The sequence below is a fragment of the Apodemus sylvaticus genome, chromosome 9, assembly GCF_947179515.1.
Source record: "Apodemus sylvaticus chromosome 9, mApoSyl1.1, whole genome shotgun sequence".
Lineage (NCBI taxonomy): Eukaryota > Metazoa > Chordata > Mammalia > Rodentia > Muridae > Apodemus > Apodemus sylvaticus.
Genome location: NC_067480.1, coordinates 28,528,696 through 28,556,554, shown reverse-complemented (window position 1 = coordinate 28,556,554; position 27,859 = coordinate 28,528,696). Strand labels below are relative to the sequence as shown.

Here is a 27,859-nt window from a genome sequence, read left to right as displayed (position 1 = left end):
CTTATGTGTGAAAGCTAGGAGTCAGCGCACATTACGGAAATCACAGTCATGGGGCTGAGTGTGGTCATCAATAGAGTGCTTGCCAAGCATATAAAAGCCATGGTTTCAATCCACAGCACTACAAAACAAAACAAAACAAAAAAACAAAACAAAACAAAAAAAAGAAAAAAAAAAGACCAGGCAGGCAGTAGTGACACACACCTTTAATCCTAGCACTTGTGAGGTGGGTTTCTGAAACCAGTCTGGTCTACAGAGTGAGTTCCAGGACAGCCAGGGCTACACAGAGAAACCCTGTTGGTGGTGGTGAGGGAGAATATGGAGGAGAAGGAGGAAGAGAAGGAGACAGAGACGGAGCGATACCACTGAGATACCTGAAAATTATACTTATTTTCTAAGTCCATAGTTGTCTTACAACTTTATATGTTACAAATTTCCAGCAAAGCAAATGAAGCACTGAAATCTACTTTTGTACTGCCACACTCAATAAGTAAACAAACATAACATCAATAGCCAAACATTTACCTATTTAAATGTTACTTGGCAGTGGTTTTCTTTCTGCTTATTTTTATTTCTGCAAAATGCTAATACATATTTGTGTTTTTAAGCAGTGGGTAAGCAAATATTTTATATAAATAATTCATTTTAACATATTAAAAGAGCCAGATATTATGGTGCATGCCTTTAATTGCAGAACTTGAAAGGCTGAGGCAGCTGGATTTCTGAGTTCGAAGCCAGCCTGGTCTACAGAGTGAGATATAGGACAGCCAGGGTTACACAGAGAAACTAGGTCCTGAGAGAGAGAAAAAAAAAATTCCCAGCACTCAGAAGCAGGTGAGGTAGATCTCAGATTCAGAAACCAGTTAGAGCTACACAGTGAGAGCCATTGGAGGTGGGGAGTGTAGGGAGGAACTAAAGCATAATGGATGTACACTAATATAAATATCAGTCTGGTCTTTGTCCTCAATGAGATCAGTCTCAAAAAAAACAAAGCATTCAATCTACTAGATATTCTACTGAATTCACCCCAAACACACAAGTTACCTCTACTAAGCTTTTTAGAACATCCAGCTTCAAACCTGCCTTTAAAGAATGAACAGCAATTCTGTCCCAGAAGATCAATTCTGTCACCAACCAAAAGTAGAGAAAAAAAATTACAGAACTCCACATGCTGCCCAGCAAGTAACAGGAAGAGAACCTGGAACCTTATACCTCAACTTAGTTTCACTCACATATTTTACACAATACCAAGGAAAAAGAGAAACACCAAAACAGTAAAAAAGAATGACTAACATATTTAGTGTTATAGAGATCTCAGAGCCTTATGAATTACAATGACTGTTATGACCGGTGAAAATCTTATTACAATGATGATCTAATTTAATCTTCAAAAGATACCATTTTTCTAAGAAAAGCTTATCACACACAGCCTCCAAGTAAGAAAATTGAGGCTATGCCCAATTATTCAATTTCTAAATTTTCAAAAGGACACACTGATCTGTAAATATTAAATTGTTCCTAACCATTCCAGTATCTGATCCCTAATTATACATTTAAAAGGAGAGATAGTATGTAAGAAAAACTGAAGAAACACCAATTCAGTCACACTGAACCTTCCTTAGGAAGGAATTCTGAATATGGACCATTGTTAAGAATAGGGAGTCGGGGGTGAGGGGGCACGCTTGGAGAGATGGCTCAGTGGTTAAGAGCACACTGGCTGCTCATCCTGAGATCCTGGATTCAATTTCCAGCAACCACACAGCAGCTCACAACTCTCTGCAATTCCAGTTCCAGAGAATCTGACACCCTCAAACACCAATGTACACAAAATAAAAATAAGTAAATAATAAAAGAATGAGAAACAGCTGGGTATGATGGCACACACCTTTACTCCCCCCAACACTTGAGAGTCAGAAATTAACAGATCACTGTAAATTCGAAGATCCTGGTCTACAGAGTTCCAAGACAATGAGGACTGTCACAGAAAGAAAACCTGTCTTGAAAAACAAGTGGAGGAAAAAAAAAACAAAGATCAAGAAATGGATCCTTGCCGGGCATGGTGGCGCATGCCTGTAATCCTAGCACTTGGGAGGCAGAGGCAGTCGGATTTCTGAGATGAGGCCAGCCTGGTCTACTGAGTGAGTTCCAGGACAGCCAGGGCTATACAGAGAAACCCTGTCTCGAAAAAACAAAAAACAAAAAACAAAAACAAAACAAAACAAAAAGAAATGGATCCTAGCTGTGTCTCCCCATTCTCTGAGTTCCAAGTCAGCAATGTTTGGTCTATAGAGTCAAATATTTGCAATTTCCAACTAGAGAATAGTGGCCTTTCTGACAGTAACCAAGGCAACCATTATAAATCTTGTTTCTCAGCCCCAAGACAAGATAGATTAGTCCTCTCACCTACTATTAATTCAGTGTTGAAGGTGGACATTCATATAAAACTCCAGGCTAAGTTGACTAGGTTTAACAGTAATATTTACTACTACTGACTAAATCTACTAACTACAACTATTCAGTCAATACTGGCATAATTACTCAGGCTCTTCTTTCCTCAACCATCATGCACACTATGCCTGACGGCTTCTTGACATGTCTTCTCACAGGACCTTCAGAATCAAGCTATACCTGGCCAAGAAACAGAAGCAAAATCATCCTGTTCCTCAGTGGATTCAGATGAAAACTAGTAACAAAATCAGATACAACACTAATAAGAGAAGACACTGGAAAATGAAGTTAGGTCTGAAAGGATTCACACAATGGCAAGACTGGGGGTTTATACTGAATTGTGGTCACAATCAGTCCACATTTCAACCTTTTTAACCTGGAGACTTGCTCATGTCTAAATTAGGGTATTTGTCCAGTAATAAAATTTAGAACCTTTCAAAATAAAAATATTGCTCAAGCCAGGAACAAAAAGAGCAGAAGTATTCATCATGGTCATCTTTAGCATATAGCAACTTTAGATCAATATGAGCTACAATAATTACCTGATTTAAAAAGAAAACCAAAGAGCAGGGCAGTGGTGGCACATGCCTTTAATCCCAGCACTTGGGAGGCAGAGGCAGAGGCAGGCAAAGTTCTGAGTTTGAGGCCAGCCTGGTCTACAGAGTGAGTTCCAGGACAGCCAGGGCTACACAGAGAAACCCTGTCAAAGAAAAAGGAAAGAAAAGGAAAGAGAAAAGAAAAAAAAAGCACGGCACTGTCCTCATAATTTCCTGTCTCTCAAACAAAATCAAGTAGCTTCAATGGAATTGTGATAGACACACACTGACACAGACAGACAGGCAGGCAGGCAGACACAGACACATACACAATGAGATGACTGGAGAGGTAACTCACTGATTCAAAATGTTCCTTCCCTCCTAGCTTCCACCCATATCTCAACCAGTTATTTCCAAGATCAGATACCCTCTTCTGCCCTCAATGGTTTCTCTCTCTCCCTCTTTCCCTCTCTCCCTCCCCCCCCTCTCTCTCTCACACACACACACACACACACACACACACAATGGGGGGGAGTATTTATAAGTAGGAGAGAATCAAGAGACCATACTCTATACTGATAGGTTGTATTTCACGTGTAGAAGAGAAAAAGAGAATGAAAGCAAAAAGTCACTACTGCCCAAGAGTCCTGCAGAAGTAATACTTGTAAAGATCCATATATGGTCTAACTGATTTTCTGTCTGCCCATTTTCATATAGGAAGCTGCATGAAATAGGCCAGATGGTAACTCTATACAATCACATATTCATATTTTTGCCATCAAAACAAAAAAAGAAAAAAGTTTTTGACAATTTAGTTCATGTGCCTGCCCATGTGAACATAAAGTTGTGGGCTATTCACTCAAGTGGCAGGAAAGTAGACTGACTCCCTTTGTAAGCTTTGTAAACTTTCAAAGCAAGAAACTGGCCAGCCCTCTGACTCACAAACTCCAGAAGCCAGGTCCCTCCCCAGGTCCCTGTTATATATGTCAAGCCTCTGTAAAGGTCACAAAGGTAATCTCTAACCCCTTAATAGGACCTTCTCCAGATTATGCTAAATTTAGGTGAAAAGTCTGAACAAAAGCCACCAATCCCTGAACATGAAAACCCAATCCTTGAGCTCCCCAAAGCTCAGAATTTGGAATGCCACCAAACTTCATCCTGGAGGAAATCTCTGCACTAGAAAGCTGGGCTCCATCAAGAAACCCTATATAAACCCTGCCCATTGTCCAATTCCCTACTGTCTGCTCCCTAGAGAAGGGGGGCAGCCATCTCTCCCCCTGAACCCTCTAATAAATCTCTTTCATGAGATTTGCTGCCTGGCATGATTCTCTCATCAGAAGCAGCTAAGGCTCCTAAATTCCTCAGCTTATATGAGGAGCTGCAACACCTCTGTTGAAGTGCTTTCTCTCAAAGCTGAGTGGTTCCTGGGCTCCTGTGTCTCCCAGAGTTGTGTGGTTCCTGGGAACCTGAGTCCCCAGGACACCTTCTCATCTGAGTAGGAATGCCAACAAAAGTCTTGTACTTTCTCTTAAAGGCTAGGCAATACTTAGAAGAAATCTAGTTAACAGAAGTAAACAGCAAACATTCAAGATAAATGGGAAATATTGAACAGAAGGGCTGCTGTGATTAAGAAGTGTTTGGTAAAACCACCATAGTTATTCCATTTATCTTCTGTAAAGAGGGTGTAATTCTTTTCTCAACACAGGGTTTCTTCTGGAACTCCAAAGTCCAGACTGGCCTTGAACACACAGAAATCCCATCTGCTGGGATTAAAGACTTGTACCACCATCACCCAGCTTGTTTTTCAAGTAGCCTCAGACAAAGCCCAGGTAGTCCTGCAACTCATAATCCTCCTGTCTTCTCTTTCTGAAGTATTTAAATTACAAGTATGATACCATACCTAATGATATGTTTTTAAAAACTCTAAAGCAGGCCGGGCAGTAGTGGCTCACGCCTTTAATCCCAGCACTTGGGAGGCAGAGGCAGGCAGATTTCTGAGTTCGATGCCAACCTGGTCTACAGATTGAATTCCAGGACAGCCGGGGCTACACTGAGAAACCCTGTTTAGAAAAAACAAAACAAAACAAAAAACAGAAGTTGCAAGTCTAGATTTCCTACTGGGTGTATCTCATTTATCCACTGTACAAATGATAACTTGCAAAATATTTGAGAAAGATTACCTCATTCCTCTCCAAACCAACCATTAAGGGGAACTACAACTTTTTGTGTAATATATTTTTAAAAGCTAGATACACAAATTAAAAGTCCATTTCACTAGTCTAAAGATGTACAAGGAAACAAAATATGCCAAAACAGAATACTTGTGATCAAGTAACTAAAAGAAACGCATAAATAAGGAACAATTTATTCTGGCTCAGTATTGTACTCCATGGTCACTTGGCCAACTAGACGTGAGCAGGCATATACCACGGAAGAGGAATCATGTGGTACTCGAGGCGGAAAGTAGAGAAAGACAATGTCAGCACTGGACTAGCTTCCTTCCATTTCTCCATTATTGTCTGAGGTCCCCAGCATACAAGATGGCGCTACCCTCTTTGAGGTTTGCAGATCTTTCCTCAGTAAAAAGTGTGTTTTGCCACAACATCTCCTAGGTGACTCTAATCTAGCAAACTGGCAATGAAGATTAACCATCACTTTGAGACAGTGAAAGTTACATTTCTTAATAGCAGTAATGTAAATTGGAAAACTAAGATGAAATAAGTTGCAACATCAAAATTTTAATATAAGCACATTCTTATTTCATCTGCCTTATCCCACAGGGACCAAGAATGTCAATCAGTGGAACAGTGCTTACCCAGTAGACTGTACCAATACCCTAAGTTCAATTCCTAATACCACAAAATTTTAAAAATTAATTAAATTTAAATTTATTCAATTCTAAGAAGTACTAAAGCTCTAGACACACACACTACAAAACAAAATCTCTGTCCACTGCAATAATCTGTCAAATCATTAAAGAAAAGTTAAATCCTTCCTAGTGAGTGATCAACAGTAAAAGGAGGCAAATATTTAAATTAACAAAAGATACAAACACCTGGACAGAATACTGGATACACAGGTATAAACAGCTATATTCTACACTGTATTTCAAAAACAAAAATAAATCAAGCTCTCTAACCCTTCTCCTATCCCCACTCCCACCCATGTGCTCCCGGCCAGCCTCTTCTTTCTCTGCTTCTACTCCCTTTCTCAACTCCCCTTCCCCATGCCCTAAACTCTATTCTAAACTAAAAAAAAAAAAAAAAAAGCAAAAAGCAAAATTAAATTTAAGTCTATTGTTTCCATATAACTAATACTGATTTTTCAGAATCTTTGCTTCAAGCTTGTACATGTATTTGTGAGTATATATGCAGCTATGTGGATGCTATGATGCAAATGTGGAGATCAGAGAACATTTGAGAGTCAGTTTCATCCTTCCATCATGAGGAAGTCCAATAATAGAAAAAGCCCATCAGACATGGCAGAAAAGCACCTTTTCTTGCTAAGCCAATCTGCCATCCTTAAAACGCTTTAAATGTTAATTAAAAAAAAAAAAATCAAGCTGGGCAGTGGTAGCGCATGCCTTTAATCCCAGCACTTGGGAGGCAGAGGCAGGTAGATTTCTGAGTTTGAGGCCAGCCTAGTATACAGCCAGGAGGGCTACACAGAGAAACCCTGTCTTGGAAAAACAACAACGACAAAACAAAAAGAAAAAACAAAACAAAACAAACAAATCCTACAGCTCTGGATAAATATACCAAATATAAAGTAATTATTAAAATTTTGTAGGAACAATTTCTCTCTTACTGGATTTAAACATATTAATCAAATATGAAATAAACAAAAGGAAAAAAGCTATTTTAAAAGAATAAGAATGGACTTAATTTTGCAGACTTCCGTACATTAAAGCATATAAAAATAAAAATTTCAATGCTAGTAACTTAATAACCTTCCATAAAGAGCTGTAATTATGTAACAAGCATTTCTGAAATGAGACAAAGATCATCTAACAAGAAATTATATAAATCTGGCCGATAAATAGCAAGATTTTCCTTCACAACAATCAGAAAGGCTTAACTTTTACCAACAAGAATCTTTTTCTGCACTGCTTGGGATGAAGCTCTAGCTAAATTGACAATGCTTTCCCAGTATTCATGAGGCCCAGGATTCAATCCCCATGATCAAATACTTTGCTGATCAATACCAAAAACATCTCAAATACATGAAACCCTGTCTCAAATGAAATGAATAAGTCTATGCTCTGTTAATTAACATTTTGATAAGAGGGTGTACACAAATAGGATTATAAACAAGTTGCTAAAGTCATCAAAATATCTGAGCCTTTATAAATTCATTTTCAGGAATGAAAAAACCTCACTCAACTGCAGTCATAGGCACATATACTTTTATAGAAAGAAAAATAAATAAATAAATAAATAAATAAATAAATAAATAAATAAATAAATAAAAGCAAGCCAGCCTTCAGGAGGTGGGAAATGACACAGAATCTCCTCCAATCATGCAATGAAAGAAAATGAACGTGGGCATTTCAATTCTCAGTTGGAAGAATATTCCAGAATTCTGGAAAAGTATATACCCAGTGATATTAACTGGTAATAGTCTATTACTCCTACTAAACTATTTTATGTTGAAAAGTCTGATACAAAAAAAGGAAAGTAATAAAGATATGGAACAGAACTACATTCCATGGTTATCTAAGTGGTGAAACTAAAAATGATCTTATATTCCTGAAGCTCCCCATTCTGTAGTCTTCATACATACTTTTACAGTAAAAAAATAAAAAAAAAATAAAAAAAAAGATGAGCACTGACACAATCTTAAGCAAAGTTGCTATAAAAGTTCATTAAATCCCACCATTTGCCCACTGAGAAAAACAGGTGAAAGCACACTGTACAATTTAAATGATACTGTATGGCCAAGAGGGAAGGGATAGCCTACAAATACCTGTGCTAGAAGTGGAAAATGCTAGAAGTATCCCTGAGAGCAAGCCAACAGAGAAGCAGTGGAAGGAAGTTTTTTTCCTAAGGAAGAAAAAGAGAACAGAAAAAAGAGGAACAGATCAGCTAGCATCCAAAAACTCAGAGAAAAGAGAAAAAGAAAAATAATAGGAATAAGATGTGTAGTTCATTACAGACAGCAATGAAAGATGTAGAATAAAGGAAACAGGCAGAAGACACTTTTCTCAGGAATGAATGCAAATTATTCTTTCAAAAAGGTATAGGGATCTGGAGTCTGAAGTGACGGCTTGGTTAAGAGCATTTGCTAGTTCTTGATGAAGATCAGGATTCATTTCTTAAGCACCTACATGGAAGACCATAGCCAACTGTAATTCTAGTTCCAGGGGTTCCTCTCATCCTCTTCTGGTCTCCGAGAGGCATGCATGCATACATACATACATGCTAGAAGACATACACACACACACACACACACACACACACACACACAATAAAAAATGAACCTTAAAATAAAAAAGGTTAAATTTAGTTACTAACCAGAGCCTATAAGCCGAAGATTCAGGAAACTAAGGCAAGGGGATTCAAAATGGAGACTGCCTGAATTAAATAGAAGCCTTGTTGATGAAGTGAAAAAAACAAATAATGAAGAAATAACTATGCCTGGCGGTGGTGGAGCACGCCTGTAATCCCAGCACTCTGGGGGGCAGAGGCAGGCGGATTTCTGAGTTCGAAGCTAGCCTGGTCTACAGAGTGAGTTCCAAGACAGCCAGGACTATAAAGAGAAATCCTTTCTGAAAAAAACCAAATCCAAAAAAACCAAAAAAACCAAAAACAAACAAACAAACAAACAAACAAACAAACAAAAAACCAAAAAACCAAAAAACAAAAACAAAACAAAAACAAAACAAAACAAACAGCTTGAGAGGTATTCTTAATTTGGGAGGAGGGCAGGTTAACTGGAAGGCAATTACACAAAAGTGACAGCTTAATCCTATATGAAAGAAAACAGCAAAGTGAAACAATATGAAAATTCTAGTAAATAGCAGTATACTGTAGGAGGTAATGCTGGTAATCCTTTAATCCAAGCACTGGGGAGACAAGAGGCAGGTGAAAGTTCTGGGAGAACCGGTCAGAGTTCTGAAGAGCCAGAGTTACACAGAGAAAAACCCTGTGTAGAAAAATCTGGGGGGGCTGGAGAGATGGCTCAGTGGTTAAGAGCACCGACTGCTCTTCTGAAGGTCCTGAGTTCAAATCCCAGCAACCACATGGTGGCTCACAATCATCTGTAATGGGATCTGATGCCCTCTTCTGGTGTGTCTGAAGACAGCTACACTGTACTCACATATAATAAATAAATCTTAAAAAAAAAAAAAAAAAAAAAAGAAAAGAAAAAGAGAAAAACCTACTAGTTAAATAAGCTGAATGAGAATATCCTTTGATTGTAAGTGCTCAATATATCCTCCTTTCATCATTGAGATCAAGAGGGTTCTGCAGTTAAACCAGGCTGGCATGATTCAACTGACTGTAAAAATGAGGCAGTCTAAAAATCAAACCTACCAGAAACTGGCTATATCAAATTAAGCTACCTTATATATTTACTACACACAAGGATTTCACATCTGTCCAAAGTTTCCGTGAGTCTCAACTGAGAAAAAAAAGTTTTAAATATAAAACATACCACTACAGTGGTATTGTAACAACTCCTTTATTATAATTTCACTCATTAGATCCCTAACAATACACTTTTACAAATCCACTATTCCTAGGCTGGAGAGATGACCTAAAGGTTAACAGCACTTCACAATCCCAGTACTGGGAAGCAGAAGCAGAAGAATCTGTGTAACAGCCTGTCCCATACAGAGTAAGTTCCAGGACAGTCAAGGCTACACAAATAAACCCTGTCTCAAAAAAGCAAATAAAACACACACAAAAAAAAAACAAAACAATAAAAAACAATACAAACAATAAAAGGAAACAAAAAGACCAAAAAGTAAAGGAGCACATCACAAAACATAAGCACAACACTTTCAGTAGTTCACAGCCACCTGTAAATCCCCAGCTCTCAGAGACCCAACCCGCCTCTACTCTCCAGAAGTGCATGTACATACACACACACAAAATAATCTTCAAGCAACAACTGTAATTGCTCTATCCCAATTAAGCTCAATCTTCCCCCTCAAAAAAACCACTAGAGAAATAGTCTCAAGACTAGATAATTCTGTTAGGATAACACAGTCTGGGTTTTGATGAGAACACACTCAAATTTCTTCCCAGCTAAGACTCAGATTGGGCAAGGTGGCCACAACAAAGTATTTCCATTAAATAAAATTTTTTGACAAAGCTGTTTATGTATTTCTACATACTAAAAACTAGAAAATAAATCATATGTTCAATACTACTAAGTCATTATTATACTGCATAGTTCAACAAGATATGTTTCAAAGAAGAGCACAGAGATGCCAATGGAGGAGTTAGGGGAAGAACTGAAGAGCTGAAGGGGTTTGCAACCCCATAGGAAAAACAATATCAACCAACCAGACTCCCCAGCGTTCCCAGAGACTAAACCAACCAAAGAATATACATGGAGGGGGCCCATGGCTCCAGCTGTGGAGAACACTGCAGAACACTGCCTTATCCGGCATCAGTGGGAGGGGAGCTCCTTGGTCTTGTGGAGCCTCGATGACCCAGCGTAGGGGTATGTTAGAACAGTGAGGCAGGAATGGGTGGAGGAGCACCCTCATAGAAGCTTGGGTGGGAAGGTAGGGGGAGAGACTGGGTAGGGGGGCTAACATTTGAAATGTAAATAAAATAACCCATAAAAATGTAAAAAAAAAAAAGAGAGAGAGAGAGAAAAAAAAATAAGATGCTAAACTTAGATAAATAAATATGACCTCTTGTTTATTACTTCTCTGAAGGGGAATAAAATGTCATGAACTAGTTATGTGGCAGAATATGATTACCCTTAAATATTAGGTAGGATTATAAGATATGTACCTTGTCCGGTTCACACAGTACTTTGAGTATGTTCTGGAACAAATATTCCAAGAAACTTCTTAAAAGACATGCTAGGCCAGGCGGTGGTGGCGCACGCCTGTAATCCCAGCACTCTGGGAGGCAGAGGCATCCAGATTTCTGAGTTCGAGGCCAGGCTGGTCTACAGAGTGAGTTCCAGGACAGCCAAGGCTACACAGAGAAACCCTGCCTCGAAAAAAAAAAATGCAAAAAACAAAAAAACAAAGAAACAAAAAGACATGCTAAAGGTTGAAAATAAGTTGGAAAAATGGCTTGGGTATAAAAAATAGCTGTGCTTCCAGAAGAACTACTTTTGATGACACCCAGCACCCACATCTCACAACCATCTGTAAGTTCCTGTGTACCTGACACCTTATTCAGGCCTCCATGGACATCAGGCATAGATGTGGTGCACAGCCACATGGCACAAAAACTTCCATAGAAATAAACTTTTATAACTTTTTAAAAGAAAGCTGTGAGGGCTGTAGAAATGGCTCAGTAGTTAAAAGCACTGGATTGCTCTTCCTGAGTTCGACTCCCAGAATCCATATAGCAGCCCACAACTGTAACTCCATGCAGGCAAAACAATGCACATAAATTAAAAATAAATTATTTTTTATAGAAAACAGAATACTGAGAAAGGTAACTATTACCAGTAGAATTGAAAGCAAAACTACAAGAATCTTTCCTGCCACTATTTTCTGATATTTAAATTTTTTATTATTTTTCTTCAAAAGGGAGCACGAAATACATTACCTGAGGGCTGGAGAGTTAAAAAGCATTTGCTGCTCTTGAGGGGGGTTCCCAGAACAAAGATCAACCAATTATTTCCACCCATGCACATCACAAAATTTACAACCACCTATAAATCCAACACCCTCCTTCTGAACTCCATAGGCAACTACATAAACTCATATGTAGACACATACATAATCAACAAATCTAAAGAGTAATAATTAAATAAAATAAATAAAAGGATTGGCTTAAAAGCACAGGGAGGAAGGTACCGCTGGGAGATTGTGTGTCAGGCAAAGTTCTTGACATACACAGTCTGCCAACCCAAGTTTGCTTTCTGTAATATAAAGATGGAAGGAAAGAAGTGATTTCACAAAGCTGTCCTCTTATCTACAAACACACAAAATATAGCATGTGTACCCACACACATAGATCATGCACATACACAATAATGAACTATTTTCTTAATATTTAAATTAGAAATTTGCCATTCAACAATCTGATGGAATTCAAATTATTACATCTTCATAAAGTTGCTTAAACCAACACAACTCTAACCACAAGAATTGATGACTTCTGTCTGTTACTAACTTTTAGGAGGACAAGGTTTAGCTACATAACCCAGGCTGGTCCTAAATACTGTGCAGGTCAAGAATGGATCAAATTTGGAGGTTTTCTCTGCCTCCCCTCCACAGTACTGAAAATAAAGGAATGAGACCATGTCCAAACCAACTCATTTATAAATATGTTACTATTACTGCTTAAATTTCATAGAACACTGATGTACCAAACACATGGACAAAATATTGCTATGGATTTTAGTAGCAATTTTCTTGGATGGCTCAAAATGTTGACAGTTCATGTACCAAAAAATGTGTTCCTACACTTGTTCAAAAAGACCTAACTGGCATAAACATATAAACACTTGTACTTACAAATTTAAGACTTGGCAATATGCCAAAGTCAATAGAAATATTTTAGGTAGATTGAAATTAATAATTTTTCTTTTACTTTTGTGTATTCCCTGTTCTGATCATATTTATACTTAACCATATCAGAAAATTGGGTATGGGGACATAGATATTTTGTTACTACCTAAATTGTAGTATTGTTGGATGCTGAAGGCTTAAATATTTTCCAATTTTAACAATATATGAAATGAGCTGGGTAGTAGTGGCCCATGCCTTTAGTCCTAGCACTCATGAGGTAGAGGCAGGAGGATCTCTGAGTTCGAAGCCAGCCTGGTCTACAAAGTTAATTTCCAAGACAGTCAGGGCTACACAGAAAAACCCTGTCTCAAAAAACCACCACCATGCACACACGCTTGTATTGCAAGCATACAAGCACACAAGCTATCGAGGTTCAAAGACCTTACTCATAACTACATGGGAACATGACAAATTATTATTCATTATTTACATTTAACATTCCAATTTCTTTTTAATAATTTACCAAGATAGATGACTGCCTCAAACTTATTATTATTCATTATTTACATTTGACATTCTAATTTCTTTTTAATAATTTACCAACATAGATGACTGCCTCAAACTGTTAATTTAGGTAATCACTCTAAAATAAAATAACTAGAATTTTTCACTGACCCACTTCAAGCTAATCACTGGTATCACTACATTAGAGAACTATGCTTGACTAGTTCTGAGTACTTTATAAAAAGTGACAGCTGGAGAGATGGCTCAGTGGTTAAGAGCAGTGACTACTCTTCCAGAGGTCCTGAGTTCAATTCCCAGCAACCACATGGAGGCACACAACCATCTGTAATGGGAACTGATGCTCCCTTCTGGTGTGTCTGAAGACAGCAACGGTGTACTAATATAAATAATAAATAAATAAAATTAAAAAAAAAAAAGAGTGACAGTCCATGATTAACTCAAACCCATAATTTTACTTTCAAAAGACTGTTTGTTACTCTTCATACTATCTTATATAAAACAATTCCAACTAAAAAGATCAACAGCAGACCAAAACTGAGAGAGCTAACAAAGCATCTCATACCCTCATAATTCAGACTATTCATATGGTATCCACAGGTACGACTAGCTAGTCCTCCCACCACCACCACTGAGTGTCAAAATCTAAGTGCTTAAAATAAATGAAATGGTCTCCCAAAAAAATCACTAAGTCGAGGTATACTTAAGGACCACAAATGGTTGAAAGAGATGTTACAAAATGTGCTAAGCAAATACAAAGGATAAACATTACCATATGCTAAAACCTTAAATTAGGGCTTCAAGTCAATGACTGGGAACTGATTTTAGTGGGGGGTCTATTATTTCAGAAAAAAATTAAGAATCACTTTAAATTCCAATTTTGTGCTACTTTGCTCAGAAATTAGGGAAATGGCCATGTACTCAGTCCTCATAATGAGGATGTTTTTATTTAGTTTTGTTTGTTTTGTCTTGTTTTGATTCCCAACTCCTTTTCAGATGACCATGAAATATATGTACATACCTTCCTCCTATTGAGTCGTCTTGTGGTTGGGCCCCGGCAGTGTTCCTCTGTGAACGTCGCAGTGACCCCCCTGGATTGTTATTAGGCCGGTTGGACATTGGCACCTCTCTCTTGAAGGGACATACCCTTTCTAGACACTACCATTCACTGAAAGAAAGAAAAGAGGAGGGGGAAAAGTCTTATTAGATACACACGACAAAATTGAAAAGTATGGAACAGCAAGGTGTAGTGCTTATTACACTATGTATCTAGACTGTGGGTGTCAAAATTTGGGGCTAGAGAAATGGCTTAGTGGTTCATCTAGAGGACCTGAGTTTATTTCTGGTACCCACATTAGGCACACACAATCACCTACAACTCCAGCTTAGTAGACCCAATGCCCTCTTTTAGCCTCCTTTACAAGCATACATAATGAAAAAAACCTTCTGGGCCAGCAGAATGGCTCACCAGGCCAAGGTACTTGCTGCCAAGCCTGAGTTTGATCCCTGGGACACACCATGATGGAAAAAGATAACTAGTCAGTTGCCCTCTGACCTTCATATGGGCCAACATGGGCACACACAAATAAATGAACTTTAAAATTAGTAAAAGCAAATATGCCATACCTAATTTAATATTCTGCTAGTTACAATAGGAACAAACTAAAAGGGCAGTATCTTAGTAACAACATGAAAGCAGTTCATTACAGTAAATGAAGCAATGGTCCCAGATGTCCTTGAGTTATACCAGATCTTCTTGCTATGAAATCAAGTTTGCAAAGTTATGCTATACAAAAAGGCTGCTTCTCAAAAAGTTTCACAAAACAAGCCATTGTTTGGGCTGAAGCATGGTTTATGGGTTAAAACCAGTTACTACACTTCCTGTGGACCAGAATTCAACTCCCACCAAGTGTCAGTCAGTTCACAACTGTCTAGTGACCCTAGTTTTGCTGGCCTCCAAAAGTACCTTCACTCGCATTCACACATCCACATGCAGACAGACACGCCTACACAATTTTTTTAAGTCTATACTTTAATCGAAGAAAAACAGTTTGTTTAAATAAATCTGAGTCAGGTGTGGTGGCACACATCTGAATTTCCAGTCCTGGGGAGGCAGAGAATTAGAGAACAGGATCTCTGTGAGTTTGAGGACTTATACACTGAGTTTCAGGTCAGACAATACTACACAGTGAGAACTTGTCTCAAATCATAAACCCTATTTTTCATTTTTTGCTGTTTTTGAATCAGACTAGATAGTCAAGAGAATTTGGCCTTTAAACTGAGATCCTGTTTCCATTTGCATAGTACTATGATTATAAGAATGGACCTCCTCATAAAATTCAGTATTTTTAAAGCCTCTGAACAAAGTTTAAATCATTTCTTTCAGTACATCATACAAGGGGAACAAGTGATCTCCAAGTTTTTACAGGCTGATGCCATCCCACCCAACCACTGCCAGATTTCTTCCAATTGGTTAAGTGGATTTTTGAGATTTTTATTTTTGAACTGTGATAGGAAAAAAAGTGGTTGAGTTATAATTTGACCCAATTCCATACAAATGAGCCATATATCCTTATTCTAAGCAAACTATCAAAAAGTTCAAATTACTACCAGAGTATGATAGCTTATCCCAGCACTCAAAAGACCAAAGTAGTAATGAGTATTGTGTTCAAAGCCAGTCTCAGAGCTATATAGTAGTGAGTTTAGGCCAGCCTGGGGTACTTATTCAAGACACTGTGTACAAAAGAGAAATTCAAAATAGCAACATGAATATATCAGTTTTAGAAAAAAAGATAAGGGGCTGGAGAGTTGGCTCAGTGATTAAGAGCACTAACTGCTCTTCCAAAGGTCCTGAGTTCAAATCCTAGCAAATCACATGGTGGCTTACAACCATTTGCAATGAGATTGACAGCCTCTTCTGGTGTGTCTGAAGATAGCTACAGTGTACTTACATATAAATCTTTTTTTAAAATTTGAGGAAAAGATAAAGTATTATTCAATCACTAAATGGAAAAGGAGCCAGAGGAAAAAAATAAAAGTCATATTTACAAACACTGGAGAAAGACCTCCAGATATACCCTTTATTACAGAAAAAAAAAACAAAAACAAAAACAGTAGGAACCTCTCATTTGTATACTTTTTTTTTTTTTTTGCACACTTTAAAAATCAACCGAAGGATTCATGAAATAATTATTTTCTAGGCTGAAGAGATGGCTCAGGGGTTAAAAGCACTGAACCCAGGTTCAATTTTCCAGCACCCAAACAAATGGTAGCTCTCACCTGTCTGTAACCACCGTTCTAGGGGACCTGACACCCTTCTACCAATGTACATAAAAAATAAAAAAGATTAAATATTTTAAAAATTATTTTCTACTGACAGATTTTGAGAAAGAAAACTGGGAGCGGGAAATAAGTCATTTTCCTAAGTTAAAAGGGCAAGCTGTTTTATCAGAACAGTTCCAACTGCAGAACATTCCAACACCAACAAGAAGAATGATGTTCTATGTTTAATTGTTTCAGATGAAGGTAAAGAACTTGAAGTAGAGTTGAAGCCAACCCCTTAAATCTAAGCATTTACTTTATGAAGATTAGGTTCTGTCTTAACCTATTTACACCAACTATGCTATCATTTTTAAGATTAAAAGAAGAAAAAGAGAAAGAAAAAAAAACAGCTGGACAGAAGTGACACACACCTTTAATTCCAGCACTCTGGAGGCAGAGGCAGAGGAAGGCAGATCTCTTCAATTTGAGACCAGCCTAGTCTACAGAGTGAATTCCAGGACAGCCAGGGCTATACCAGAGAAAACCCTGTCTTAGGAAAACAACTTCTCAAAGACAGCTCATCTAGGGTGGAAAGCACCTTGAGAACCCGAGTTGTTGGAGAGATCCAATCCCTACAAACCACAACGCACATGCGCGCCACACGCAGCCTCAATGGGTAAGAGAACTTACTGCTCTGGAAGAGAACCTGGATTTGGTTCCCAGGGATTACCTGTGGTCTGACCTCTCAGGGCACAAAGTACATATAAACACTCATATACATACAGAAATTTTAAAATATCTTTTAAAATTTTTGAAGAAATTGTTTAACTTCTAACAGGAAGGCTAGGAATGTATCTTAGTCATAGAGCACTTACAGAATATGTACTTTTATACTACAGGCACTAGGTTCAATTCCCAACACCTCAAAAGAACAAACAAAAGTTTAAATATAGGCTGTTCCTTCAAGGAAAACTTCTACTCCAAAGTCTTGTTTTTCTTCAAAAGGAAAAGTCTCACTCTACTAATACAACCCAAACTTGCCTCACACTTTTCCATCTTCTTGCCTTATAGTATATCTACGTGATTCATGATGGGATTCTAGGTATGCACCATCAGGCTTTGCTTTAAGACAGGTTATAGACTGGGGGGTGTGGGAGTATTAAAGAATTTTGGTCCTTTGGTACACAAGCCAAGTCCAAAGCATAAAAAGGAACAAAAGATTACTAATATCTATATATAGAACTTCAAATCACAGAAATGATATTTGGTAGACTAGAGGACAAGCCTACAATTTAGTAGCCCACAGCATCCCCCAAAGTCAATTCAACAACATTAATTCATGAAACTATTATGACCTATTTGAGGCAGCTCTCAAAACTGAAAGAAAGCTGAATTATTTTTACAGTGAACATTAAAAAGAAAGGAGGGGGGAAATGTGTCTACAGGAGGTTTTCATTATAAAATTGACATTTAGTGTGTATCTTCCTTGTCCTACATCTTCCCCTTCTGTTTTCTTGTGTTTTTCTTTTTGAGACAATCTCATTCAAATCATTGTTATATGAAGCACACCCTGTAAATGCTAGAAGACAGCCAAGTATTGGAATTACACTACTAGGCACAGTTAATACTGTGTTGATACTAAGCCAGCACTTTACCAACTGAGCCATATCCTCATCTCCATTTTGGTTTTTAGGTTTTTTGTTTGTTTTTGTTTATTTTTATTTTTTGAGACACACTACACACAAACAGGAAATAAAGTCTTATTAAAAAGAAAACTAAGGTAACACATAAAAACAGTACAAATGTGACAGCTCCACAATAAAATAAAAAGCTACCTCCCTTGTGATTAAGTCTTTCTTAAGAAAGAATGAAATAAACCTGCCTTAAAAGAGCCAATATAAAACCTTTAAGCATCCTCTCAGACTAAAAGACTGAAAAGTGCCAAGAAATAAATACCAAGGAGTCCTTACTAATAAGATATTGACTATTTTATCAGTCTACTGGACTCAAACTCTATAAAGATCTACTAGTCAAAAAACAAACAGTATAACCAAAGCAAGGTATCTAATCTCCATCTGAATTTCTCCTTTAAAATGACAGATATGGGATAGTAAAATATTTCATCTGGCAAGGACATTTGACCCAGATTCAGCTCCCAGCACCCACATGGTTGCTAATAGCCCTCTGTAACTGATATCAAACAGGGTTTGGCAACCTCTTCTGATTTCCATTGGCACTAGGCATGTATGAAGCGCACTCACATACATTCAAGTAAAGCAATCATACACAAAAAAAATAAATCAATCTTTTTTTTAAAAAATAGAAAATCTCTCAAAAAAAAACAAAGACAAAAACAAAAACAAAAAAAGAAAGAAAAATTGAGTTTTGTTAACTATAGTATCCTAAGCCAACGTCAAAGTACTTGTCTGTAAGGAATTTAAAAGTTGGATAGGGCAGAGATATATGAAATCGATATCCCTGGAACCTGACCAATCAGACTAGCTGAATTGGTGAGCTCCAGATTCAAAGAGACACTCTGCTACATAAATGAAGATTCCCGGGGCTGTAGAGATGGCTCAGTGGTTAAGAGCACTGGCTGCTCCTCCAAATATGCTGAGTTCAATTCCCAGCAACAACATGGTGGCTCACAACCATCTGTAATGGGACCTAACGCCCTCTTCTGGTGTGTCTGAAGACAGCAATGATGTAACTCATACATAAATAAAAATATTGAAGAGGAGGAGGAGGAGGAGGAGCAGCAGCAGCAGCAGCAGCAGCATCCCAATGTCAACTTCTGGTGTTCACACACAAGCTCATATATTTGCACATATGAACATGTATAAGTCAAAAAAAGTGAATGAGATTAAGATTTTAGGAGGAAGTAAGACATGGTGACTCAGGCCAGTAATTCCAAGCACTAAGTCAGATTGGCTATACAATGTAGTTAAGTTTCAGGCTAACAAAGCTTAACAGTGAGATGCTATCTCATATATATATATATATATATATATATATATATATAAATAAAAAACCAGGCAGTGGTAGAGCACACCTTTAATTAATCCCAGCACTTGAGAGGCAAAATCAAAGGGGGGGGGGGGGAACAACTGAAAACAAGGATGGATGAAAACAAGGATACTTTAACAACGACCTTCTTCTAACATGGAACTCTGACAGCCAGAAGATTAATGAGGACAGTGCAAGCATTCAGAAGTAAGAATCTCGCCGGGCAGTGGTGGCACACATCTGTAATCCGGGCACTCTGGGAAGCAGAGGCAGGCGGATTTCTGAGTTCAAGGCCAGCCTGGTCTACTGAGTGAGCTCCAGAACAGCCAGGACTATACAGAGAAACCCTGTCTGGGAAAGAAGAAAAAAAAAAAAAAATCAAATCCAGAAGAATCTCATATCCCAGGCCACTCTGAGCTATATTACTTCCTTTCTCAAAAAAATTAAAATGTAAGATGCCCAATTTCTCATCAACAAATACTGGCCAAACCATTTTTCAACACAGAGCAGAAAAATTCCCTAATACAAAAGATCACATCCTTTGTATAATCATCAGAAATACTAGCTATATTAACATTTTCTTAGTGTCTCAAAAGAATTAAAATAGTCAACTTTTAGTTCAGTTGACCAAAAGGGAGTAGATGGGCCCTTTTAGAGCCAACACTAACAGGCTTTTAATCTTGTTGGCTACCACATTAGAGATAAGTCAGCTTGTTGCTGTCACTGTTAGTACATACCTTAAAGGTACTATATGCTACAGTAAGTAGTTAGGAGGTGGCATCAGACTACAGTCTCTAGAATTCAACTAAACCTCAGTTTATACAGCTCTAAAATTCACTTCAGTTCTTAATTTAAGTACTTTATAAAAATTCCTGCTTCGTTGGGGGGGGGGGGAGGAGAACGCCAGATGGCTTAGCCATTAAGACTCATTGGCTGCTCTTCCATAGGACCCATGTTCAATTCCCAGAATTCACATGGTTTCCCACAACCATCTTTAACTCCAGACTCATAGGATCTGATGCCATCTTCTTACCTTCTTAGGTATCTTGCATGTGATACAAATACAGATACCCATGCATATACATAAACTCAATCTTTTAAAAATAATGTAAGAGAATAAGAACCTGTGTATGAGGTCTTAGGAAATGCAAACATGGACACTGAATGTAAAACTCAACCCTGTGCTTGAAGAATATTAAGAAAGTTTTATCCAAATAATGACTGATAACTACTTCCAAAAACGAAAGACAAAAAAAACCGGGGAATACCTGGGAGTGAAGGAATGCCTTGATGAGGCTTATAGACCTGTTTGTGCCATATCTGAGCCTCATATACATGAAAGATCATATACAATTACGGTTTTATCTAGAAAACCTCAACAGTAGTTTTTTTTTTTTTTAAAGGGGGGGGGCTTGTATTTTCTAACAAACTGGTATCTCAATAGAACAATGAAGTGAAGCCAGGGGGTTACAAGTTATGTTTTCCTCAGCATAGTAAAGTTAGTTAATAAAAGTATACATTGAGGGGCTAGAGAGATAGCTCAGCCCTTAAGAGCACTCCCCTGTCTTTTGTAGAGGACCCAGGTTCACTTCCTAGCATTCACATGGTAAACTATAAACTCTAAGGGGTATGTCATCCTCTGGCTTCCTGAGGCACTAGGTATACAAATGATAAGACATACATATATGCAGGCAAACACACATAAAATTAAAATAAATCTTTAGAAAAAAGTTGGTAACTCACTTTTTGAATTTTCTATAAAAAGTGAAAGTATACACTGGCCAGAATAGTGACTCATGTCTCGGATCCCAGTACTCTGGTAGCAAAAGCAGATGTCTGAGGCCTGTCAGAGCTACAAAGTTTCAAGCTCCCCTAGGTTACACAGCAAAACCCTGATTTAAACAAACAGAAACATATAGATATTTTCACTCCGGATATTTTAGTTAATAAAAGAAGTAGACTAGATTTGCATCTACTAAAAATAATAAATTCCAAAAGTCAATAAACCAGAAAGAAAGCCATGCTTTAGAAAGAAAAAAGTCTAGTTATAAGATTTTTAAATGTTCTGAGACAAATCTCAAGAACAAGTACACTGACAGAATATAGAAAATATGCAAATACTAGAGAGTAAGGCAGTATTACTTTCAAAAAAAGGATTACTTCACAACTTTTTTAAAATTGCAAAGGCAGTGAAAGGTATAATATATCCCAATGCTACAGAATAAGAACTACCCCTAATGTAAACTATGGACTCTGGAAAATAATGTACTAACATCAGGGCAGCTTATGGGACTTCACGTCTGTGAGGGCCAGACTACTTAGAAAACTTCAGAAAACTTCAGTACCTTCACTTTAATCTATGAACTAAATTTTCTGAAATTAAAATGTAAGATTTCATTATTTTATATGTATGATTGTTTTGCCTGTGTGTATGTACATGCACCATGCTCATGCCTAGTGTTCAGAAACTACAGAAAAGGATGTTGAACCCCCATGGAACTGGAGTTTGGAGCCACAATGTGGCTCTAAAAGTCAAACCCTGGTCTTCTCTGTGTCCCAGAGGGTGGGTGGTGGCACAAATCTTTAATCTCAGCACTCGGAGAAGCAGACACAGGTGGATCTCTGTGAATACCAGGTGAGTCTGGTCTACAGAGCAAGTTCCAGAACAGCTGGGGCAACAGAGAAACCCTGTCTTAAAACACAAAACCAAAACTGTAACAACATAAAGTGCATGCCTAAAAATCTGGAATTTTGAAGCTAGAATGAGCTATATGAAGTAAAATTGTCAAGAAGCAATGTGTTAATTTCTTTTCAAGAGATTTAAAAAATAGTAATAAGATTAGGCATTTGTTGAAAGGGGCACACCCAAAACCCTTGCATGTAAGTCTGAGCTATTTATACCAATCTGGAGTACTAAGTGAGGCTTTATCCCAAAAGGTAGAGACTGAGATACACTTTCAAAGTACACTTTCACAATAGTAAAGGAATTTATAAACAGGGCTAGTGAGATGGCTCAGTGGTTAAGAGCACTGACTGCTCTTCCAAAGGTCCTGAGTTCAATTCCCAGCAACCACATGATGGCTCACAACCATCTGCAATGTGATCTGATGCCCTATTCTGATGTGTCTCAAGACAACTACAGTGTACTCATATACATATAATAAATAAATCTTAAAAAAAAAAAAAGAGTTTATAAACAAAGCCACAAGTACTCCCAGCACTCAGGAGGCAGAGGAAAGTGGATCTCTGCGTTCTAGACCAGTACAAAGTGAGTTCCAGGACAGATAGGACAGCACAGTGAGACTCTTTTTCAAAAAAGATTATTAATAACTTAAGATGCATAACCATAAAAGAATTTGTTTCAAATCCTAGGTATTGAAGCCAGGGTCACAAGAAAGTGCAAGGACTCTACCATTAAATCCATTCATTCTCCAGCTTTAAGTTAGGACTTAACTGAACTGTCAAAGCCAGTCTTAAACTATTTTTAATTTTTTTAAAAGATTTATTCATTTTATATATATGAGTACACTGTAGCTGTCTTCAGACACACCAGAAGAGGGCATCGGATCCCATTACAAGTGGCCGTAAGCCATCATGTGATTACTGGGAATTGAACTCTGGATCACAGGAAGAACAGTTGGTGAGCCATCTCTCCAGCCCATCTTAAACTTTTAATACCTTTGTGTTGGGCTGTCAAGGGAGATTAACACACAAGTACCACAACCCAGGACAAAATATGCATACGCATGTACACAAATGTACATACTCTCTCATTCCCTCTCCATGTCTATCTGCCTGCCTGCCCTCCTCTTCCCTCCTCTCCCTTCTCCCACTCTCAACAATGGAAGAGTACCTTACAGCAGGTACAAGAACAAGGTGGATTCCTAGCACCATAACTTTTAAGAAATAAATAACAAGGCCTGGGGGTGGTGAAGCATACTTTAATCCTAGCAGTCAGGAAGCAGAGGCAGGAGGATCTCTGAGGAAGCCAGTCTGCTCTACAGAGAATTCTAGAAGAGCCAGGGGCACAAAAGGAAGCCCTACCTGAAAAAAAAAAATTAAGAACAAAAGAAATCCAGAGTAGGTTTTAAAACACTCTTATCTACAAATAGTAAGAAAGGCAAGCACTGCCGGGTGGTGGTGGCAGCGCATGCCTTTAATCCCAGCAACTGGGAGGCAGAGGCAGAGGCAAGCGGATTTCTGAGTTCAAAGCCAGCTTGGTCTACAGAGTGAGTTCCAGGACAGCCAGGGCTACACAGAGAAACCCTGTCTCGAAAAACCAAAAAAAAAAAAAAAAAAAAAGAAAGAAAAAGAAAAGAAAGGCAAGCACAAACAAAGAGGAAACAAAAATAACTATTAATACAAGTTTTATTTACAAAAAATTAATACCCTGCTTTACATTAAATTCCTAATACTCTGCATATTACAATTCTGAAGGGTACTGTGGCATTTTGTAAACTTTGGACCCTTCAAAACATGTTCTTTAATGCTTGTATTTCATCTCTCTACACACTGAGTTCTCATATAGTGCCAAGTTTTCACGTATTATATGACAACACTTCATGTCTACAATACTCAAAAATCAGGATTCAGAATCCAGCAAATGATGTGAAATGGATTAATCAAAGTCCCCAAGGCTATAAGGATTTCTAAACCATAAAGCAACAAGCTTTATTACGATGGTTATACTTGGCACATTCACATAAAGAAAAAAATCTTTAGGGAAAAATAATGAAATAGACACAGAAAAGATAATAGGTAAAAGTATCTGAAATATTGGTTTCAGGTAATTGCCAACCTCCAATTTTCACTATTCATAGACACCACCACACTCAGGAAATAATAACTCTAGCAAACTTAACCCTTCCCCCACCTCCCATTTTTAAGCCTTTTTTTTTGTGCCTCCACAGCAAGACAGATACTCTCATAAACCTTACTCATCCTTAAGCTCAGCATTGCTTCCAAGAACAAAGACTGTCAACTACACTTTATATATAATGTACACTGTGATTTGATAAAACTATCAAGCAACAATGTGCAAGTTATATATGCTTTACTTATTATCAATCCAGATGTTTAAGTATTTTAAATTAGAGAGTCCTGTCTCAAAAAAGCAAAAAAGAAAAAGAAAAAAAAAAGTAGTAATAGTAGTAGTAGTAATCAACTTAAGGAAGAAATAAGGAAGGACCTCAAAAACCACAAGCAGACAGAACCATAGAACTATGTACCAGCAGCCTCAGACTTTGAGACAGTCTTACTAGCCCAGGTTGGCCCTCAATTTGCTTTCTTCCTCCACCTCCCAAAGTACCAGCCTCTCAATTTACCATCTAATCTTGCTTTTCTTTTTTTCTTTTTTTTTTTTTTTGGATTTGGTTTTTTTCGAGACAGGGTTTCTCTGTGTACCCCTGGCTGTCCTGGAACTCACTCTGTAGACCAGGATGGCCTCAAACTCAGAAATCGGCCTGCCTCTGCCTCCCAGAGTGCTGGGATTACAGGCGTGAGCCACCACAGCAGTCCGGCTAATCTTGCTTTTCAATTAACATTAACACCTATAATAATAAATTAATGCTGGTCAGTGGTGGCAAATGACTTTAATCCCGCAAGCGGATTTCTGAATTCCAGGACAGTCAAGACTATAGAAACCATGTCTAGGAGAAAAAAAAAAAAATAAGAAACTATCTGAGTAGTGGTGGTACACATCTTTAATCCCAAGAGGTGACTACAGAAATAGACACCATCTCAAAAACAAAAAAGAGACTTAAAAAAATTGGTCTATGAATACTCTTCAATGATATATCCTTACCACCCTAAGACACTCAACTTTTAAATAAGTATAAGTACTACCTTCTCAAACTGTATATTCACATATTAAGAAATCTTTCCTGCCGGGCGGTGGTGGTGGCCCACGCCTGTAATCCCAGTACTCTGGGAGGCAGAGGGAGGCAGAGGCAGGCAGACTTCTGAGTTGATGCCAGCCTGGTCTACAGAGTGAGCTCCAAAACAATACAGAGAAACCCTGTCTCAAAAAAAAAAAAAAACAAATCCAAAACACACACACACACACACACACACACACACACACACAAGTCTTTCCTAACAGTAAGAATAATTTTGAGCTAACAATAGCTAATTACTCAAGCACTTATCTTGTTACAGGCATTATTGATTAATCTTCATAACAGTCATAGGTTATAGGTACCATTCTTCCATTTTTAAAAAGGAAAAATTGAAGCCAAAAGTGATTCACCCAAAGTTATGTGCCAGTAGTTTAGATTCCAGGATTTAGACTGGCGTCTAAACTACTAACACATAGTATTCCCAGCCTTTGCTCTTAACCACTGCTCAAATTCCTCTATCACTGGGACATCACATTAGCCTCCTAAGACTGCAGTCCATGTACTCCACTACCATGCTCAAAGCAAGAAACCAAAGGGAAGGACTTAAAAGAATGTAGTGTCTGTTTTTGATATTATTAATTAAAGTTTCTCCTACATGTGTTTTACTGTAAATATATATACAATATAGTTTTTAAAAAGCCTTCTAAGGCTCTGTGTAAGTAAGAGATTCCCAGGAGGGAAAAAAAAGCAAAGGAGGCTAAACTTTAATTTTTTAGCTGATACAAAATATTCCAGCCGGGCCGGGCCGTGGTATCGCACGCCTGTAATTCCAGCACTCTGGGAGGCAGAAGCAGGCAGATTTCTGAGTTCGAGGCCAGCCTAATCTACAGAGAGTTCCAGGACAGCCAGGGGTACACAGGGAAACCCTGTCTCGGAAAAAAAAAAAAAAAAAAAAAAAAAACAAAATTCCACTGGTGAGCTTGCATATTTTCATTAATTCCTTTCACTTCTAATTTCTGCGAAATGTTTAGGGATGGATGAAGAAGTAAATAGCACAACCTGAAGTACAGGCAGCTGAAGTGTAATATTAGCTGTTAGAAGAGGCAAGAGCAGATTATCTTACAGTACACAGCCAAAGCTGAAATTCCCCAAGCCTTACCTCATAGCAGCAACTGGAAGGCAGAATTAAAAAGGCAAGGCAGGAACAGCCAAAAAAAAAAAAAAAAAAAAAAAAAAAGCAGCAGAGTTGTATTCTCTACATGTAACAATCTAATTTTCTAGAAAGTATTTTAAAACCAACAGCAACTGACAAATAATTAGCAAGCTGGTCTGTTCCAATTTAATCATCTCAAAATACAACTTAATTGTTGCCATCTACTAAAGAAAAGTCACAAATGCAAATGGATGTGGTACAAGAGAAATTCTGTGCTTTCCCATTGTAGGTTTAAAAAATGGAAAGAAATATTTCACAAAGGAAAAGCCTAAAACTGCATATTAATTTTAGAGGATCTCCTGAATCTTATTAGTAAAATATGCACTTTATAAATCTTTATTCCAAAGTTCATACAACCTTTAAACTGGACTATGCAGTCTTCCTAAGGCCACAAAAAGATAGTGTTAAGGTGTGATATTGAAGCCAGCCAGGGGTGGCGCACGACTTTAGTTCCAGCACTCTAAAGGCAGTCTTTAATCCTATTACTCTAGACACAGAGGCAGGAAGATCTCGAAGTTCCAGGACAGCCAGAGCTACACAGAGAAACCTTCTCAGGGGAAAAAACAAAAGGTATGATGTTGAATTGTGAAATTACACTGATAGCATCTTTGCTATTTCAAGCCAAATCAGGCCAAGTGTGTTAACCCACACCTTGAACCCAGAAGGGAGAGACAGACAAACAGATTTCTAGGATTTTGAAGTGAGCTTGAGCTACATACACAGTGAGTTGCAGCCCAGCTCAAACTATATAGTGAGACAGTCTCAAAAACAAAAACAGGAAAACAGGAAAACAAACAAAGCACAAATTAAACCAACCTGCAATCAACAGAGCCTACAAGAATACAGTGGAGACCATGAAACATAATCATAGCACTCAAGCTTAAAGTATGTTCAAGGCCAGCCAGTTACTGTGTTTATTTAAAACCTTGTTATCAAACTAAAAAAAAAAAAAAAAAAAATTTGCTAGAGCTCAGGAAGCAAAGGTAAGAAGATCAACTTACAGAAGTTACGTTTGAGCTACTCTCAAAACACACTCCTGGAACCAACTCTTATACAGATGAAACTAGCCTCAAATTCAGAGTGATCCTTCAGTCTCTGCTTCCCCAGTGCTGGAAGTACATGCACTGGTTACCACAAGCTTTTATTTCTGTTTCATTAGGCACAATTTAAGCCATTTCTCAGTTTTAAAATTCTGTTGTAGGATTTTTACATTGTTCCAAGATAGCTTACACAATATAGCCAAGAAAATCTAGGGCCTGAGATTTGTATTTAATTGTTGGAAGCACTTTTATTATACAAATATCTCAGGAGCATCTGCAAGCTTGGAGTGTGGCACAGCGTAGTACACTTATCTATCACCCTACCTGAGGACAAGGAAGACAAGGAG

General features: G+C 37.9%; 2 protein-coding genes across 17 annotated transcripts in view; one reads left to right on the top strand and one right to left on the bottom strand.

Annotated features, from left to right (window-relative positions):
- The window catches only part of Trip12 (thyroid hormone receptor interactor 12), a 119,107-nt gene that overhangs the window by 81,794 nt on the left and 9,454 nt on the right, over nucleotides 1-27,859 (bottom strand). For all 16 annotated transcript variants that reach the window (XM_052193466.1, XM_052193464.1, XM_052193470.1 and 13 more), the window contains one exon: nucleotides 14,177-14,323. In XM_052193466.1, coding sequence (XP_052049426.1) covers nucleotides 14,177-14,274 — 98 coding nt within the window. In that variant the 5' untranslated portion in view covers nucleotides 14,275-14,323. The remainder of the gene's footprint in view (nucleotides 1-14,176; nucleotides 14,324-27,859) is intronic.
- LOC127692731 (60S ribosomal protein L39-like) lies at nucleotides 2,529-2,820 on the top strand. The gene has a single exon (XM_052193344.1). It carries the CDS (start codon nucleotides 2,590-2,592, stop codon nucleotides 2,818-2,820), a length of 231 nt encoding a protein of 76 aa, XP_052049304.1. The 5' UTR covers nucleotides 2,529-2,589.

Coding starts and splice junctions, on each gene's coding strand:
- LOC127692731 (XM_052193344.1), top strand. CDS start 2,590: ATGTCTTCTCACAGGACCTTCAGAATCAAGCTATACCTGGCCAAGAAA.